Source organism: Ursus americanus, chromosome 23, assembly GCF_024610735.1.
Source record: "Ursus americanus isolate L20-20 chromosome 23, mUrsAme1.1.p, whole genome shotgun sequence".
NCBI lineage: Eukaryota > Metazoa > Chordata > Mammalia > Carnivora > Ursidae > Ursus > Ursus americanus.
The window spans coordinates 16,074,595-16,088,175 of record NC_142149.1 but is presented as its reverse complement, the minus strand read 5'-3'; the positions used below and the strand labels follow the sequence as shown (position 1 = coordinate 16,088,175).

Sequence of the window (13,581 nt, the reverse complement as noted above, 5' to 3'; positions counted from 1 at the left end):
GCTAGACAGCATGCTTGGCGCATTTGATAATCCCTCCAGCAACCCACTCTGGTAGACATTATATCCCTACTTAGAGCTGAAAAAACGGAGGGCCCGCCGAGGGTGAGTAGTTTGCTCAAGGTCACATGCAGTTCCGTGGTAGAGCTGGGGTGGTTGTGGGGTGGTCGGAGTGTCCCCACCACGTCAGCTCGTCTGGCTTGGAACAGGCAGTACTGTTGGCCGACTTTCGAACGGGTCTTACCACGATGCAAAGTGCCTCCATGCACCAGCACCTCCTTTGACATTCACAGTTAACTGGGAAGGGAGGGGGCAGGTGGAGCCTTTTTGCCTGTGTTTGCACGAGGAAACGGAGTCCTAGCTGGGCTTATTCTGCACTACGGGGCAGAGCCAAGATGAGAAGCTAGGAATCCTGACTTCTGAGCCAGTGCTATTTTCACTTCCCTGCCATTTTGACAGTCAGGCCCCTCCCTTGGAGCAGGGCAGGGTGGGAGGATGGGAGGGGTGGGGTAGGGGAGATACTTAGATGACACGACAGAACTGGTAGAAGGGATCGCTGGCCCAGCGCTGGAGCAGGTCATGGAGGCTCCAGGATGCCCCTTTGCTTGTCAGAAGATAGCATGGGGTGGCTTCCAGGGAGGGGTTGGAATGGTGGCCGAGAGCAAATACTGAAGTGTTTCATCAGCCGCATTGACCAACTGTCAGCCTGGGTGAAGGCTGGTGGTTCCCCAGCCACTGTCTTCACTTGGCGTCAGCTGCAGTCGGGTCTTCTCTCTGCAGAGTTCAAAGAGGCTTTCTCATTGTTTGACCGGACGCCGACTGGAGAGATGAAGATCACTTACGGGCAGTGTGGGGACGTGCTGCGGGCACTGGGCCAGAACCCCACCAACGCGGAGGTGCTGCGCGTCCTGGGCAAACCCAAGCCTGAAGGTCAGCGTGGGCCTGTGGCTCGACCTCCTGGTGTCTGCCCCGAGGCCCCTGGGGCTCTTCCTCTTCTCCCACTTAGCCCTTCAAGACCAGACCCCTCCCCAGGTTACCCTTCTTCCCTTGCTAGAATTTATCTGGAAGTCTCTGACGGTTGATTCTTGAAGAATGTGGCCAGGGCTTGTTCTTGTTTTCCCTGTGAGGTCAAAGCTCCTGGAGAGCAGGAGCGACCTTCTGTTGCTTCAGCAGCTTGCTCTGACACCCCAGGGTGCAGGGAAGTGAGGTGGGGAATCTCACCACTAGCCACCTGCCCGCACCCCCATGCCCAGTTTCTAGTTGCGGTGTCACCGCACTGAAATGTCCCACGGCCACTATGACTTGTATTAGGAAGACTTCGTTTCTGATGTTTGTGAGAGCACTGAAGGTTGCTAATTATTCGTTTAAGTTAAAGCAGATTCAAGATGAGCTCTGTAATGATACCTCTTCCACTCATTTGCATTCATTCAGTAGGTTTTGGTGAATGAGTTTCCAGAGCGGTGCAAGGGAATGTGTCCCATTTGTGCATGTCATCTGTCATGTGTGGTAGTAGACTTAACAGCTGCTCTAACACACGTCCTTCGGAGAGGTGTCGGCACTAGGTGGGGACGGGCAGACCTGGGCAGGAGCCCCCCAGCCAGGGTAGGCCTTCTCTCGAGGCTTCCTGGGCCCCATATTGCTCCCCTCCCCTTTCCTTGGTTCTGGCACCTTCCCCTCCTCCTCTTGCTGCTGCAGACACCAGTGTGGGGTGAAGGATGTGGGCAGGAAAGGGCCAGAGGACCAGCAGGGCTTCTCAGAGATAAAGACGTCTGGGCTTTTCCATTTTTGGAGGCTCCTGCATTGTTTTAGAAGACAGAACTGCCCACTTTTGTGGTGTTTAAAAATGAAAGCTTTTAACACATTATGATGTGGGAGAAGTGGGCTCGTCACAAACGAATTGCAAATTTATAAAAATTATTGATTCAGAGTCGCTCTAGGCAATGTGGTCTAGTAACGGGACCCAAAGGAGGGACGGTGGCAAAATTCCTTTTTGCAATCCTATCAGTTTACCTCTGTGACGTGTCTGTCACATGTTAAAAGTCTAATGTGAGGCCTGGTTCTGAGACCCTTTGGGCCCCTGAAACCTGCCGCGGCCGCTCAAATCCTGCCGCGGCCACCCTCGGCTCCCCCGCCTAACTGGCCCCCTGGAACTTAGAGGCGCGGGTGGGGTCATGGTGGCCTTTTCCCTTCCGCCCTGGTCCTGGCCTGGCAGAGCTGGGGCGAGGCCCCCTGCGGACCCCTGCTCCCCTTGAGCTTCTGCTCACATCGCATTCTCTCTCCTTCCTGCCTGAAGAGATGAATGCCAAGATGCTGGACTTCGAGACGTTCCTGCCCATCCTGCAGCACATCTCCCGCAACAAGGAGCAGGGCACCTACGAGGACTTCGTGGAGGGGCTGCGTGTTTTCGACAAGGAGAGCAACGGCACAGTCATGGGTGCTGAGCTTCGCCATGTCCTTGCCACCCTGGGTATGCAGGCTGCTGGTGCCCAGGTGGGAGGACGAGAGGGGTGGGAAGTGCCCGGGTGGTGTAGGTCGGGGAGAGACGGGGTCCCTGCATCTTGAGGATCACGTCCTGGTTCAGGCCCTGTCTCTCCAGGCCCTGCAGGAACAACCTTCCCCCAACTGGATCTGCTCAGCTGGGCTTGGGAGGAGAGGAGAGCCAGCGGCAGGGCAGGGCTGAGGCCTGAGATGTGCGACCCAAGGCTGCCATCCTTGTCATTGCCTCAATCATGGGGACCCTGTTCTGCTCCCCCAGTGCCGGCTGTAGGGAAGAGGGAGAGGCCTTGGGGAGTAGAAAAGACCTAAGACCCTTGGCTCCGCCTCCAAAGCTTAGATGTCCACCTCCCAGATCTGGGGGGCCTTGGGCCTTGAGAGTCGAGGGGGTGCTTGGATTTGGAGGAGCCTGTGCCTCCTTTGCCATGCGTAATTCAGAGACTACTGCCCCCACCTCAGGTGAGAAGATGACCGAGGCCGAGGTGGAGCAGCTGTTGGCCGGGCAAGAGGATGCCAACGGCTGCATTAATTATGAAGGTATCAGGTCATGCCTCACTTCCTCGGGCGCCCGGGGACAGCGGGCACAGTTTGGGCTGGGTGGGTCTGCAGAACAGAACAGATCGTGGAGCTAGAGGCTAGATGGGTGTTGGTAAGCTCCCAGTGGATGTCCTTTTCCATCCTCGAAGTGAACAGCAGAGTATAATGGAAGGAGCATGGGTTTTGGAGATGGCTCTGTGATAGACTGGCTGTGTGATCTGGATCAAATGACTTACCTTCTCTGAGCCTCAGTTTTCTCATCTGAGCAATGGGGTGATTCCGGCACCTTTCTCAAGGTTGCGGGGATTAGCAGAGACAACGTAGCTCATTTCATCTATGTCCGGGGGTCAGCTGAGAAGACACAGCAGAGGTTAGGTCTCTTCTTCCAGCTTCTCCCCATCAACCCCAAATCAGAGAAAGAATCACAGTCTGGAGAAAGGGTGGTAGGAAGGTGGGAAGTCAGGGGCTGAGAGGGGCCAAGTGCAGTGACTGATTTCTGTTTCCCTTCCCAGCTTTTGTCAAACACATCATGTCTGGGTGAAGCAAACCTCTCCAGGGTGAGTGCAGCCTCTCCCTCCTGGTCCCTCCTGGGGCCTGCCAGGGGCTCCCAAATACCACCACATGCCCTAGAGTTTTCTGTCCCAATCTGACCCTATGGGGGAAACCAGAGGGGGTCATGATGGGAGAGTAGCCTGGCCTGCCCACCATTCCCTGCACCCCCTGTGCTCCTGCCTCCTGCCTTTGGTCCCTTCCAGCCTGGCCTTATGCTCTCTCTGCTCTTTGCATCCTGTCTTGACCCTCATCAGTCACACCTGACAGCCTCTCTATTAGGGTCGCTCAAGGCAAGACTATTTCCTCCGGCCTGGGGCCTCCTGTACTGGCTCCTGCATGTGTGAAAGCCAGGTCCTGGGTGGAAGAGTGCCCTGGCCTGCGCCCTTGACTCTGTTTCTATTCATGTTCCTATTGGCTCCCTTCCCTGGGCTCCCTGGGGCTGAGGGCCATCCTGATTGGGGTGTGGGGTTTGTGATAAGGGGCTGGGGTCCATCTAGCACTTTCTTTCAGGTGCCTGGCCCTGGGCCTTTGCCTTTCTGGGGCGAGTTAAGCCAGAGGCCCAGAGTGACTGAGCTGGAGCTGGGGTCCTGAACTTACCATTGTACCACAGCCCCGAGGACTCCCTGGGCCGTTAGCCCTCCCTGTAAATAAACAGTCCTGGCAAGCCTGGGCCAAATTCTCTGATTCCAGCCAGTCTTTGAATTGTTTTTTTAAAACCAATTAATTGAGCTGTGTGTGTGTGTGTGTGTGTGTGTGTGTGTGTGAGATATGAGGCTTCACACATATTCCTTAGAGAAATGAGTAGCATCTGGGAGCCGGGAGATAAGGGCTGAAGCCCAGGGATCTGGAAATATTAAGGTTAGACCCATGAGCAGAGAGCTCTGGGGGGTGGGGAGCTGCAGTGCATGGAGCTGTAATCTGGAGTTTCGTTTCCTTCCAAGGCTCACTCCCCACCTTGTTTCACTGCCAGGTGGTGAACAGGAAGGGGGTATAGGAGCACTGGGGCTGTCAGGGACCCCTCAAATGGTTCTTCTTCTTCTTTTTTGTAAAAATTATGGCAAAATACATATAATACAAAATTTCTGTCTTAACCATTTTTAGGCTACAGGTCTGTAGGGTTAAGTATATTCACACTGTTGTGTAACCCATCTCCAGAGCCTTTCATCTTACAAAACTGAAACTCTATATCCATTAAATACTAATGCTATTTATTTGACAGAGAGGGAGAGCACAAGCGGGGGCGAGGGGAGGCAGTGCAGGGGGAGAAGCAGACTCCCCGCTGAGCAAGGAACCCAATGCGGGACTTGAGCCCAGGACCCTGGGATCATGACCTGAGCCAAAGGCACATGCTTAACCGACTGAGCCACCCGGGCATCCTGATGGTCCTTGTTTCTTGATGTGGGCCCCTTTAGGTGCCTTTTCCCCTGAGTACAAAGCCCCTGGTGCCTGATTCAGCCCTGCAGGCCCTGGATATCTCACTGACTTGCTGCTCAAACCCTGGGTCCATGCCCAGGACTCCAGCTCAGGGCTCTAGAAGGTGTCAGGGTCAGAGGCAGCACAAACCTCAGCCTGGGAGGCAGGGGAGCAGGGAGAGGCAAGCGGAAAAAGGAGAGAGATGAGAAAACCAGGATTGGGAAGAAAGAGATAGAAATGGGGTGAAGGGTTTTCTTTTTTTAAGATTCTATTTATTCGAGAAAGAGAGAGAGAGCACAAATGGGGGGAGGGGCAGAGGGAAAAGCAGGCTCCATCCCAGGACCCCAGGATCGTGACCTGAGCTGAAGGCAGACGCTTAACCAACTGAGCCCCCCAGGTGTCCCCAGAAATGTGGTGAAGTTAAAGATACACACCCATGAGCAGAAACACATATTGGAGCTCAGGGGCCCAGTTACCCCCGTTTGGGGGTCCCTATATCCCTGAGAACTCCGCAGGGTGGGTCAGATTCTCCTTCTCATAGCCTTTCTGCTGCCCTGTTGGGGCACCCAGGCACAGAATTTTGTGGAACATCTATAAATCCAGCCATCGTTGAGATTCCACGAGCCCAAATGGGAAGCTTGTCGTGGGAAGCTGAGAACCACGAACCCAAAGTCACCCTTCTCAGAATTTATGGTCTGGCTGGGAAGATGAGACCGAGGCCCATGTGTAGCCTTTCTTCTTTGAAGGGGGCTCCAGCTTTGGGAATAAACTGGTTGAATCATAAAACCAGAGATCTTTATGTACTTATAGAGAGGGATCACTGACTCTAGTGGTTTTTAAACTGTTTTAGCTCCTAAGCCTTTTGCTCAAACTAAATTCTGTGGGGGAACCAATGCATGGAGCTGAAGGCAGCAGAGCTCTGGTTGAGGCGGTGGGATGGATTCCAGCTTCTTGGAGTCTAACTTGTGTTGCTTGGAGCACAACCAGAAGACCCTTGATCCAGCCAGACCTAATTGTAAAAATAAAGAAATGGATCATTAGCGGTGAGGTCACAGCTAAAGGAACCCCAGAATCCCATATTTTTCCCATTTTCAACACACCAACCTGCCTTTGAAATGTTTCCCAAGTTAGGCTCACAGGCGTCTGACTGCTCTTTTTCGATTTTACTTGTTTCTCCTTTTTGAAAATCAACCTCCCCAACCAGAAATCTAATATTCTTCCTCGGTGTTGGGGCCTTGTCAGGTTTTCCTCCCTCCCTCCCTTTCTTCACGAAGTGTGTATTGTCCACCATATGCATTTCTGACGAATGGGGGTTAAGGCTCCCGGTGATTAAAGAACAGGTGTGTTGCCTGCCCAGGTAGCTTATGGTCCAGTTAAGCAACAACATAAGCATCCAAGGACTAAGCAGAGAATGTCAAGGAGCATAACTTTGTAACTCACAAAGCACGAGTTCCCAGGGACCTGCACAGAGAGGAACTAGAAGGAAATGAGGTGTGACAGGGAAGGTTTTCCTTGGGAGATGGGCTTTAAGTGAGACCCAGGGTTGGTGCTCAAGCCCGGGGAGAGGAAGTTCATGAACTGGACACTTACTGAGTGCCTGCTGTGTGTATGGCCCTGGCTTGGGCCTTGCGGATTTACTGCACCAGGCAGTCATGGTCCCTGTCCTCATGAAGCTTACAATCTAGTGGGAAGATAGACATTAAATAGTTGTAATCATGTGACAGATAACAGCCAACCTTTTCTGAGACCAGTATCAGTTATGGTTCTATTTGGCTGTGAGTTACAAAGACCAAAAGACAGTGGCTTAAAGAAACAAGAGTGCATTTTCCCCTCCCACTGAGCTTCAGAGGTTGGCAGTCCAGGGCTGGTATGACAGCCATTCTGCACACAGTGCTCAGGACCCCGGCTCCTTTTATCTTGTGGCATTGCAGCATGTGACCTCTGCTCATGGTCTAAGATGGCTTCTCTGGCTCAGGCACCGCTTTACTGAAGGAATAGTTCTGAAAGCATTTCCTACGTGGTGAGCCTCCTCAGGAACCAGCACGACCTCTGTGGTGTTGGGCTTCTTCCTCTGAAGACAGAAGAAGCTCCTATCCTCTTAGTCACTCCTTCCCTCCTCTGCCTCTCTCCTGCCTGGCCCGTCAGTCAGGCTCTGTACTTGCCCCTCCTGGAAAGAAGCATGGGTAACAGGTGACCTATTTCCAAGTTGTTCTTTGACTGAACTGACTTCCAGTATTTCAAACCAGGGCTCCGGCCATGTCTTAGTCTGTTCGGGTTGCTATGACAAAATCCCATAGACGAGGTGGCTTAAACAATAGACATTTATTTCTCACCGTTCTGGAGGCCAGAAGCCTGAGCTCTGGGTGCCAGCATGATCGGGTTCTGGTGGGAACTCTCTTCCTGTCTTCCTGCTATATCCTCACAGAGGAAAAAAAGTGGGGAGAGAGATGGAGAGAGAGGCTAATCCCTTTATGAGGGCTCCACAATCATGACTTTGTCAGAACATAATTATCAAAGGCCCCACCTCCAAATGCCTTCACATTGGGGGTGGGAGGCTGGGGCTTCAACATATGAATTTGGGGGTGAGGGACACAATTCAGTCCTTTAGCAGATTCTGTAATCTATAGGAATAGGACTGAGCCCACTGAGTTCCCTTCCATCACCTTGAGGGGTGGCTGGCTGTGGACCTAAGAGGGTAGTACCCCAGAAGGTCGAATGAGGGTTGGGGGGAAGAGAGGAAGGGGTGTCCCAGATCCTGAAAAGATGGAGAGCTCCAGCTTGGAGCTAGCAGTGGCACTGTCCTGATGGGGTGATGGCAGGTGCTGGGACATGGGACAGCTGTTTTGTGGATGAAAGAAAATGGCTGAATGTGCCCACAGGCCAGGCTTCCTGTCCCCCGGAGACCGGAACAGTACACACAGATCCCGGTGCAGGTCTACCTGAAGACCTGCACAGGTGCTGCAGAGGAAGCTTCCTGCTCCAGGTCAGAGAGGATGAGTAGCCTCATTGACAGGGGATGAACCAGGGCAGGGAACAGGGAGGAGATACGTAGGGGAAGCTCCTGCTTACACTCTCCCTGCTCTGCCCCTTCCCTACCTCCCATCTAAAAGTCAGCGTGGGTGTCCTGGCTCCTGAATGCCCGAGCAAGCTGGGAGGCTGTCCTGCCCTCCTGGAGAGAAAATGTGTAAGGCGACTAGTCACTAGAGCTAAGGTGATTATGAACTGGATCTGCTGGTGTCAGACGCAAATTTCAGAGAGATAACCAGCGTTATCAACTTAGTGAACACCTACTATGTGCCAGGCTCTGGGCTAAGCACTTCACATCCCATTTTTTTCATAGCAGCCTGGGAGAAAGAGTTAACATCCCCATTTAAGATTTTGAAAACACACATAGAAAGAATAACAGCAACAAACTTGACTCTTCTCTTAATATCCCCCCTCCAGTTGAAGGCTGTAGCGTGGTATAATATTCCTAGTCCTAGAACGCCGTTTTCATCAAATTGCTTCCTCAATTAGGACTTAAAAAGCCTCCCTAAAAGCTACTGGTCATTCCCAAACCTTTTTTTTTTTTTTGATTTTTCCTTTATTTTTTTTTAAATAATTTTTGTTTTGTTATATTAGTCACCATACAGTACATCCCCAGTTTTTGATGCAATGTTCCATGAAGTCCGTTTCTAAGGCCTTCCTTCATTTGGCCTTACTCTGCTAGGGCTCATTGTAGCTGCTGACCTCTTTCCCCTCTTGTTAACTTCCTTAACCGGCTTCCTCCTCCTCTCCCTCCCTGCCCCCACGACCTCTTGATCCGTTTCATTCCTCCCTCCTGATTGGTGCTCTTCTTTCTGCCCAAATGATTCCCACCCTTCAAGATCCAAGTCAGACTGCCCCCCCACCCACCGCAGCTTTCTCCACTGCCAGAGGTCTCTGTGCTAATTATCGATGGCCAAAATTTAGTCTCCTTAACACAGTTGCCAAATTGGAACCGAAGATATCAGAGCTAGCGGAGGCCCTGGAGACTTCTGGTGGAGTGTAATCACCTGAGAGCAGCCTTGGGCATAGTGCCATCCCGTGTTTGGTTGGCATCCCCTAAAACCTCTTTGGTTGCTAGGGCTTTAAGGTAGAATGTGTGTTGGTGATCGCCGCTGGTGCAATATCCACCTCACACCGCTAGATGGCAGGATTGCAGCGGCGTGCCTCCGCAAGACGGCCAGGTGTCCGTGATCACACTGCGGGGCCCCAGCTGAAGAGGGATTCCCAGCCTGGGCTGGAAGGAACCTGCAGAAGTCACTTAGTCCATCTTTGTGCCTTTAGGAAAACGGAGGTTTTATTCGCTTTCAAAGACTCACAACTATTAGTTAGCTTGCCTTAGTAACCCCACAAAGTTTTGCAATGCGGGGTCAAAGAGAGGACACTCTTCTGGACCATTCAGCTCCTAAGTCACATCCGTGCTCAGCTTCCTCAGCTCCACAGTTGGATACCATCCCTTCCTCTGGCAATAGGAACAGAGATTCTTAGCCATAAAGACCCCTGTGGGCACATTCATGCTCTTTTTCCAAGAAGGAGATTTGTACTTTACGTCACATTGTCAAACGGGTCAGAAAGCCAAAAAAGGTTAAGGACCGCTGTTTCAGAGGCTTTATGGGATTCTGTTTATCTTTCTCCTGAATGTTTTGACATTGCATCTGGTGTGGCCACAGTTCCTTCCAGGCTACCATGACCTCTGAGATAGCTCGCCCCTTCTCATAGGACTCTCTTCGCTTCTGCCTCTCTCCCAGACATCCCTGAGTCGTCTTAGGTCTAGAGAGGCAATCCCACCTTTTACTTCCTCTGCAGCCTCACTTCTAGCTGAACAAATGTTCCTACTAAGCTGGATCTGCACGGGCGCGCCCCGCCCGCCCCAACTGGAGCTCATTGAATTTCTGCGATCACTTCTCCCTTCCTTTATCACAGAATTCGTTGTCAAATGGAGGTGAATCCCAGCTCATGAATTTTTGGTCGTCCCCAAGAGAGCGTTTGCACTTTCTACAATAACTTAGTTATTTTGCATTTACATAAATCTTATATGGTGCATCTGGCGATCAAGGGCTGCAGTCAGTGTAGGGACAGGGGGTTGGGGGTGTCCGCGTCTCAGTTTTCTCTGTGGCACAGGAGACTTTGGTCCCAGGATTGGAGAACTGGAAACAGCACCTGTGGCTGTGCTGGTCTCAGGGCTCCCTCAGCCTCCCAGCCCTCGGACTTCAAAGGAGATTAGAACAACGACCACCCGACCACACCACCCGGGCCCCAGCCCTTCTCCCATTCCTTCCCCACCCACGCTCAGCTCTCCACTCAGCTCCTCTGTGCCTGACATGTTGTGGAGAAGCCAGGGTCAAGCATCCAGCGTTAAAAGTGTGATGACCAGTTGGAATGTGAAGAGTTTCACAAACATTTACTGAATGCATTTTATTGCTGGTACTGCAACTTTCTATTTGACTTAAAATTTTGTCTTTGTAACAGTTTGCTACATTCCCCTTTCCTAGAATGGCAGCTGGCAACGCCAGGCCTTTGGGGTTTATGAAATGAAATAGAAAAGGGGCACCTGGGTGGCTCAGTAGGGCAAGCAGCTGCCTTCAGCTCAGGTCATGATCCCAGGGACCTGGGATGGAGCCCCACGTGGGGCTCCCTGGTCAGCAGAGAGCCTGCTTTTTCCTCTCCTTCTACTGCTCCCCCTGCTTGTGCACACGTGCTCTCTCTCTCTCTTTGTGTGTCAAATAAATAAATAAAATCTTAAAGAAATAGAATAGAGCCTGGTCCTTGCCCTCGAGGATGTCAAGACTCACAGGTAACCTAAGACATGTGTTGTGCACAAATCCAAAAATATCAAGCAGAAGGCAAAGACTTGTAAGACAGATACTAGCAAAGAAGTGGGGGAATTTGAGAGGCAGACGCAGGCTGATTTCCAGTTAGGAGATCAGAGAGTGCTCTTGGGAGGAGGAAGAACTGGCATGGAAAATGCAGAGGCTGGGGGTGATTTGATCCACACTCATGGAAACGGTAGAGCAGTGGTTAGAATATTGTCTCAGGGTCTCAGGAGCTGTGTGACCTCTAGCAAGTTTCTCAACCTCTCTGGGCCTCAATTTCCCAATCTACAAAATGGAGATAATAGTAATACTGACCTCATTTGATTTTTAGGAGATGAATTCATGAATGAATACATGTAAAGCACTTAAAGCAGTATCTGTCACATGCTAAGGACTCAGTAACTATTAGCTCTGAAGGAGAAGGATATTCTAGGCAGAGGGAACAGTTCTAGCGAAAGAAGGAAAATAAAAGAACTCTTCTTTTTAAAAATTTTAATTCCAGCATAGTTAATATACAGTGTAATATTAGTTTCAGGTGTCTAATGTAGTGATGTAACACTTCACTTCCATACATCACACAGTGCTCACCACAAGTGCACTCAAGAACTCTTATTCTTTTGGGAAACCCCCAAATAATAGAAATACCTGACAAATGGAGAGAGAAACCCTGCTCATGAGAATAGCAACTGCTTTTGCTGCACACCTATCCTGTGCTAATGCTCTTCTGTGCTTGGCGTGCAATGCTCATTTTCTCTTTCCAGCATTCTCCCTGGGGCAGGTGTGATTATCCCCACTCTACAGATGAGGGGACTGAGGCCGACAGAGATGAAGTCTCACAGGGGCACTTAGTGAGCCACCAGAAGCTTCGGGAATTGGACCCTCATCCACTTGCTGCTCGAGCCTGGGTTGAGTTTCCAGCTATAGCACCCCCGCCTACCTTGGAGCCCTCCTCCCCTTCCCTGAGTCCCTCACCCCATGGCATATATATAAACCTGCCAGCTGTTTTTAAATTTTTAAAAAATTTTATTTATTTATTTATTTATTTATTTATTTATTTATTTATTTATTTATTTTTGCTAGCCTAGCTGGTTAAAACCAACCAACCAGCATGCAACAAAATCCCAAATACCGATGTGATTTGGAGTTCAGAAGTGACCAGAGACCCATCCCAGGGAGCAGACCTCGGAGGAAATGAGGCATGCCACTCGAGGCTCCAGCTGGGAAAGTGGAATGAGGGGACGCCTCCCTGGTGACTGTGTCCCTCTGGTCCATCCTTCGTGGCATCTGGGGCATCTGGTTGAGTCTGGAGGGTTGCTGGGGGCAAGATGGAACATGAGGAGAGCATTCCAGAGGAGAAGGGGAGGCAGGGAGTCACTCGTCAGATATGATTTGCTGCTTCGGTATAGGTTACTAAATTTCCTTTTTTCTGCAGATTTGGGACTTGTCAGGAGTAGTCTTGATACATAATCACTCCAGCATTTTTTATGTGCTTTTTAAAATCTTGATTAAAAAAGATACAATTAAAAATTGCCACAGATGCACAGGGCTAGGACTTATGCCTTCTAACCTGTGTGGTTCACGTACCTTTGGCAATTTCATCACGTGCTCCTCTCCCATTTTCTGCCATGCTTCAATTAGTTTCTGAGGGACTCTGAGAGTTCTGTCCCCTTGCCTCAAAGAGCACCCATGATTCCCTGCCAGAGTGTCCCAAATGTCCATTATCAATCACCTTTCTGGGGGGTTATGCATTGAAGGGTCCTGGGGATGGCTTGTTAATGGAACGTTTGGGCACTGAAGTCAGAATGGCAGCTCTTGGAGCTGAGGACTATGATTTATCAGTAGTGCATGGCCTTGGGCGAGTGACGGTTCCTTTCTGTACCTCTGTGTCCTCATCTGAAAAGTGGAGATTAAAAAAAATCCCCATCCCATTAAGGTGTTTTGTGAGGGTTATACAAGGTCATATGCATGTAGCATTTAGCACAGTGGCTGTCACATAAAAAACCCTCTTTAAATGTAAGCTGCGAGGTCGTCAGCGCTCTGTTATCTCAGTTTATTCAGTGGATTGCCCAGTAAGAACTCAGAGGCAATAAGAAACACATTTTGTTTTGTGATCTGGGCAAAGGAAAGCTCCAGAAACACAGGGCATTCATTCAGGTAAGGTTTTACCACATACAAAATCCCCTGAGCATTTAGAGGATGGGGGGAGGGTGCAGAGTCCCCAGGGAAGGACCAAAGAAACAGGATCAGGAGGACAGGTGAAGGGAGGTTGGGAGAAACTAGCTAGGGATGGGGAAATACAGCCTTTGGGATGGTCAAAGGTGTGAGCCCCTGAGGGGAGGAAAATGGAGCAAGAGGGGTGGTGAGGAGGGTGGGGGGAAGGAGGGCCAGAGAGGTCATGGAGTGCTCATGCCAGGGGTCCTCGTGTGAGTGAAGGAGGCATGGGCTCTCCCCTTCTACACCTTTTTTAGGCCTCCTGGCTTCCAGGCCAGGGCTGGGGACTGCAGGTTTACTCAGCTGGAAACAGCCAGAGCCACGGGGAAGTGAGCCACACTGCTGATCACACTCCCAGCTCACAGTCATCCCACTCTTTGTCATTCTTTCAGGGAAAAGCTGAATCCCAGGGGCCCTCTGTTTGGCCCAGACCTTGGTCTAGTGCCCAGGTTTTTCCGGTGTGGCTGCCATATCTCAGAAGTCAGCCGGGCATGGCTGAGAACTTCTTATAATAGTCAAGACAGGAAGTGGTCAGGACCTG

At 50.9% G+C, this 13,581-nt stretch overlaps 1 protein-coding gene across 4 annotated transcripts in view; it reads left to right on the top strand.

Moving 5' to 3' along the window:
• The window catches only part of MYL4 (myosin light chain 4), a 36,455-nt gene extending 23,640 nt beyond the window's left edge, over positions 1–12,815 (top strand). For 2 of the 4 annotated variants that reach the window (XM_045813893.2, XM_045813894.2), the window contains 5 exons: positions 778–927; positions 2,291–2,464; positions 2,950–3,027; positions 3,540–3,584; positions 4,090–4,264. In XM_045813893.2, coding sequence (XP_045669849.1) covers positions 778–927; positions 2,291–2,464; positions 2,950–3,027; positions 3,540–3,568 — 431 coding nt within the window. In that variant the 3' untranslated portion in view covers positions 3,569–3,584; positions 4,090–4,264. Of the gene's footprint in view, positions 1–535; positions 928–2,290; positions 2,465–2,949; positions 3,028–3,539; positions 3,585–4,089; positions 4,265–11,909 lie in introns of those variants that run through there. The other 2 variants (XM_045813892.2, XM_045813891.2) reach the window with 2 other exon arrangements.
• Positions 12,816–13,581: the final 766 nt, after the last annotated feature.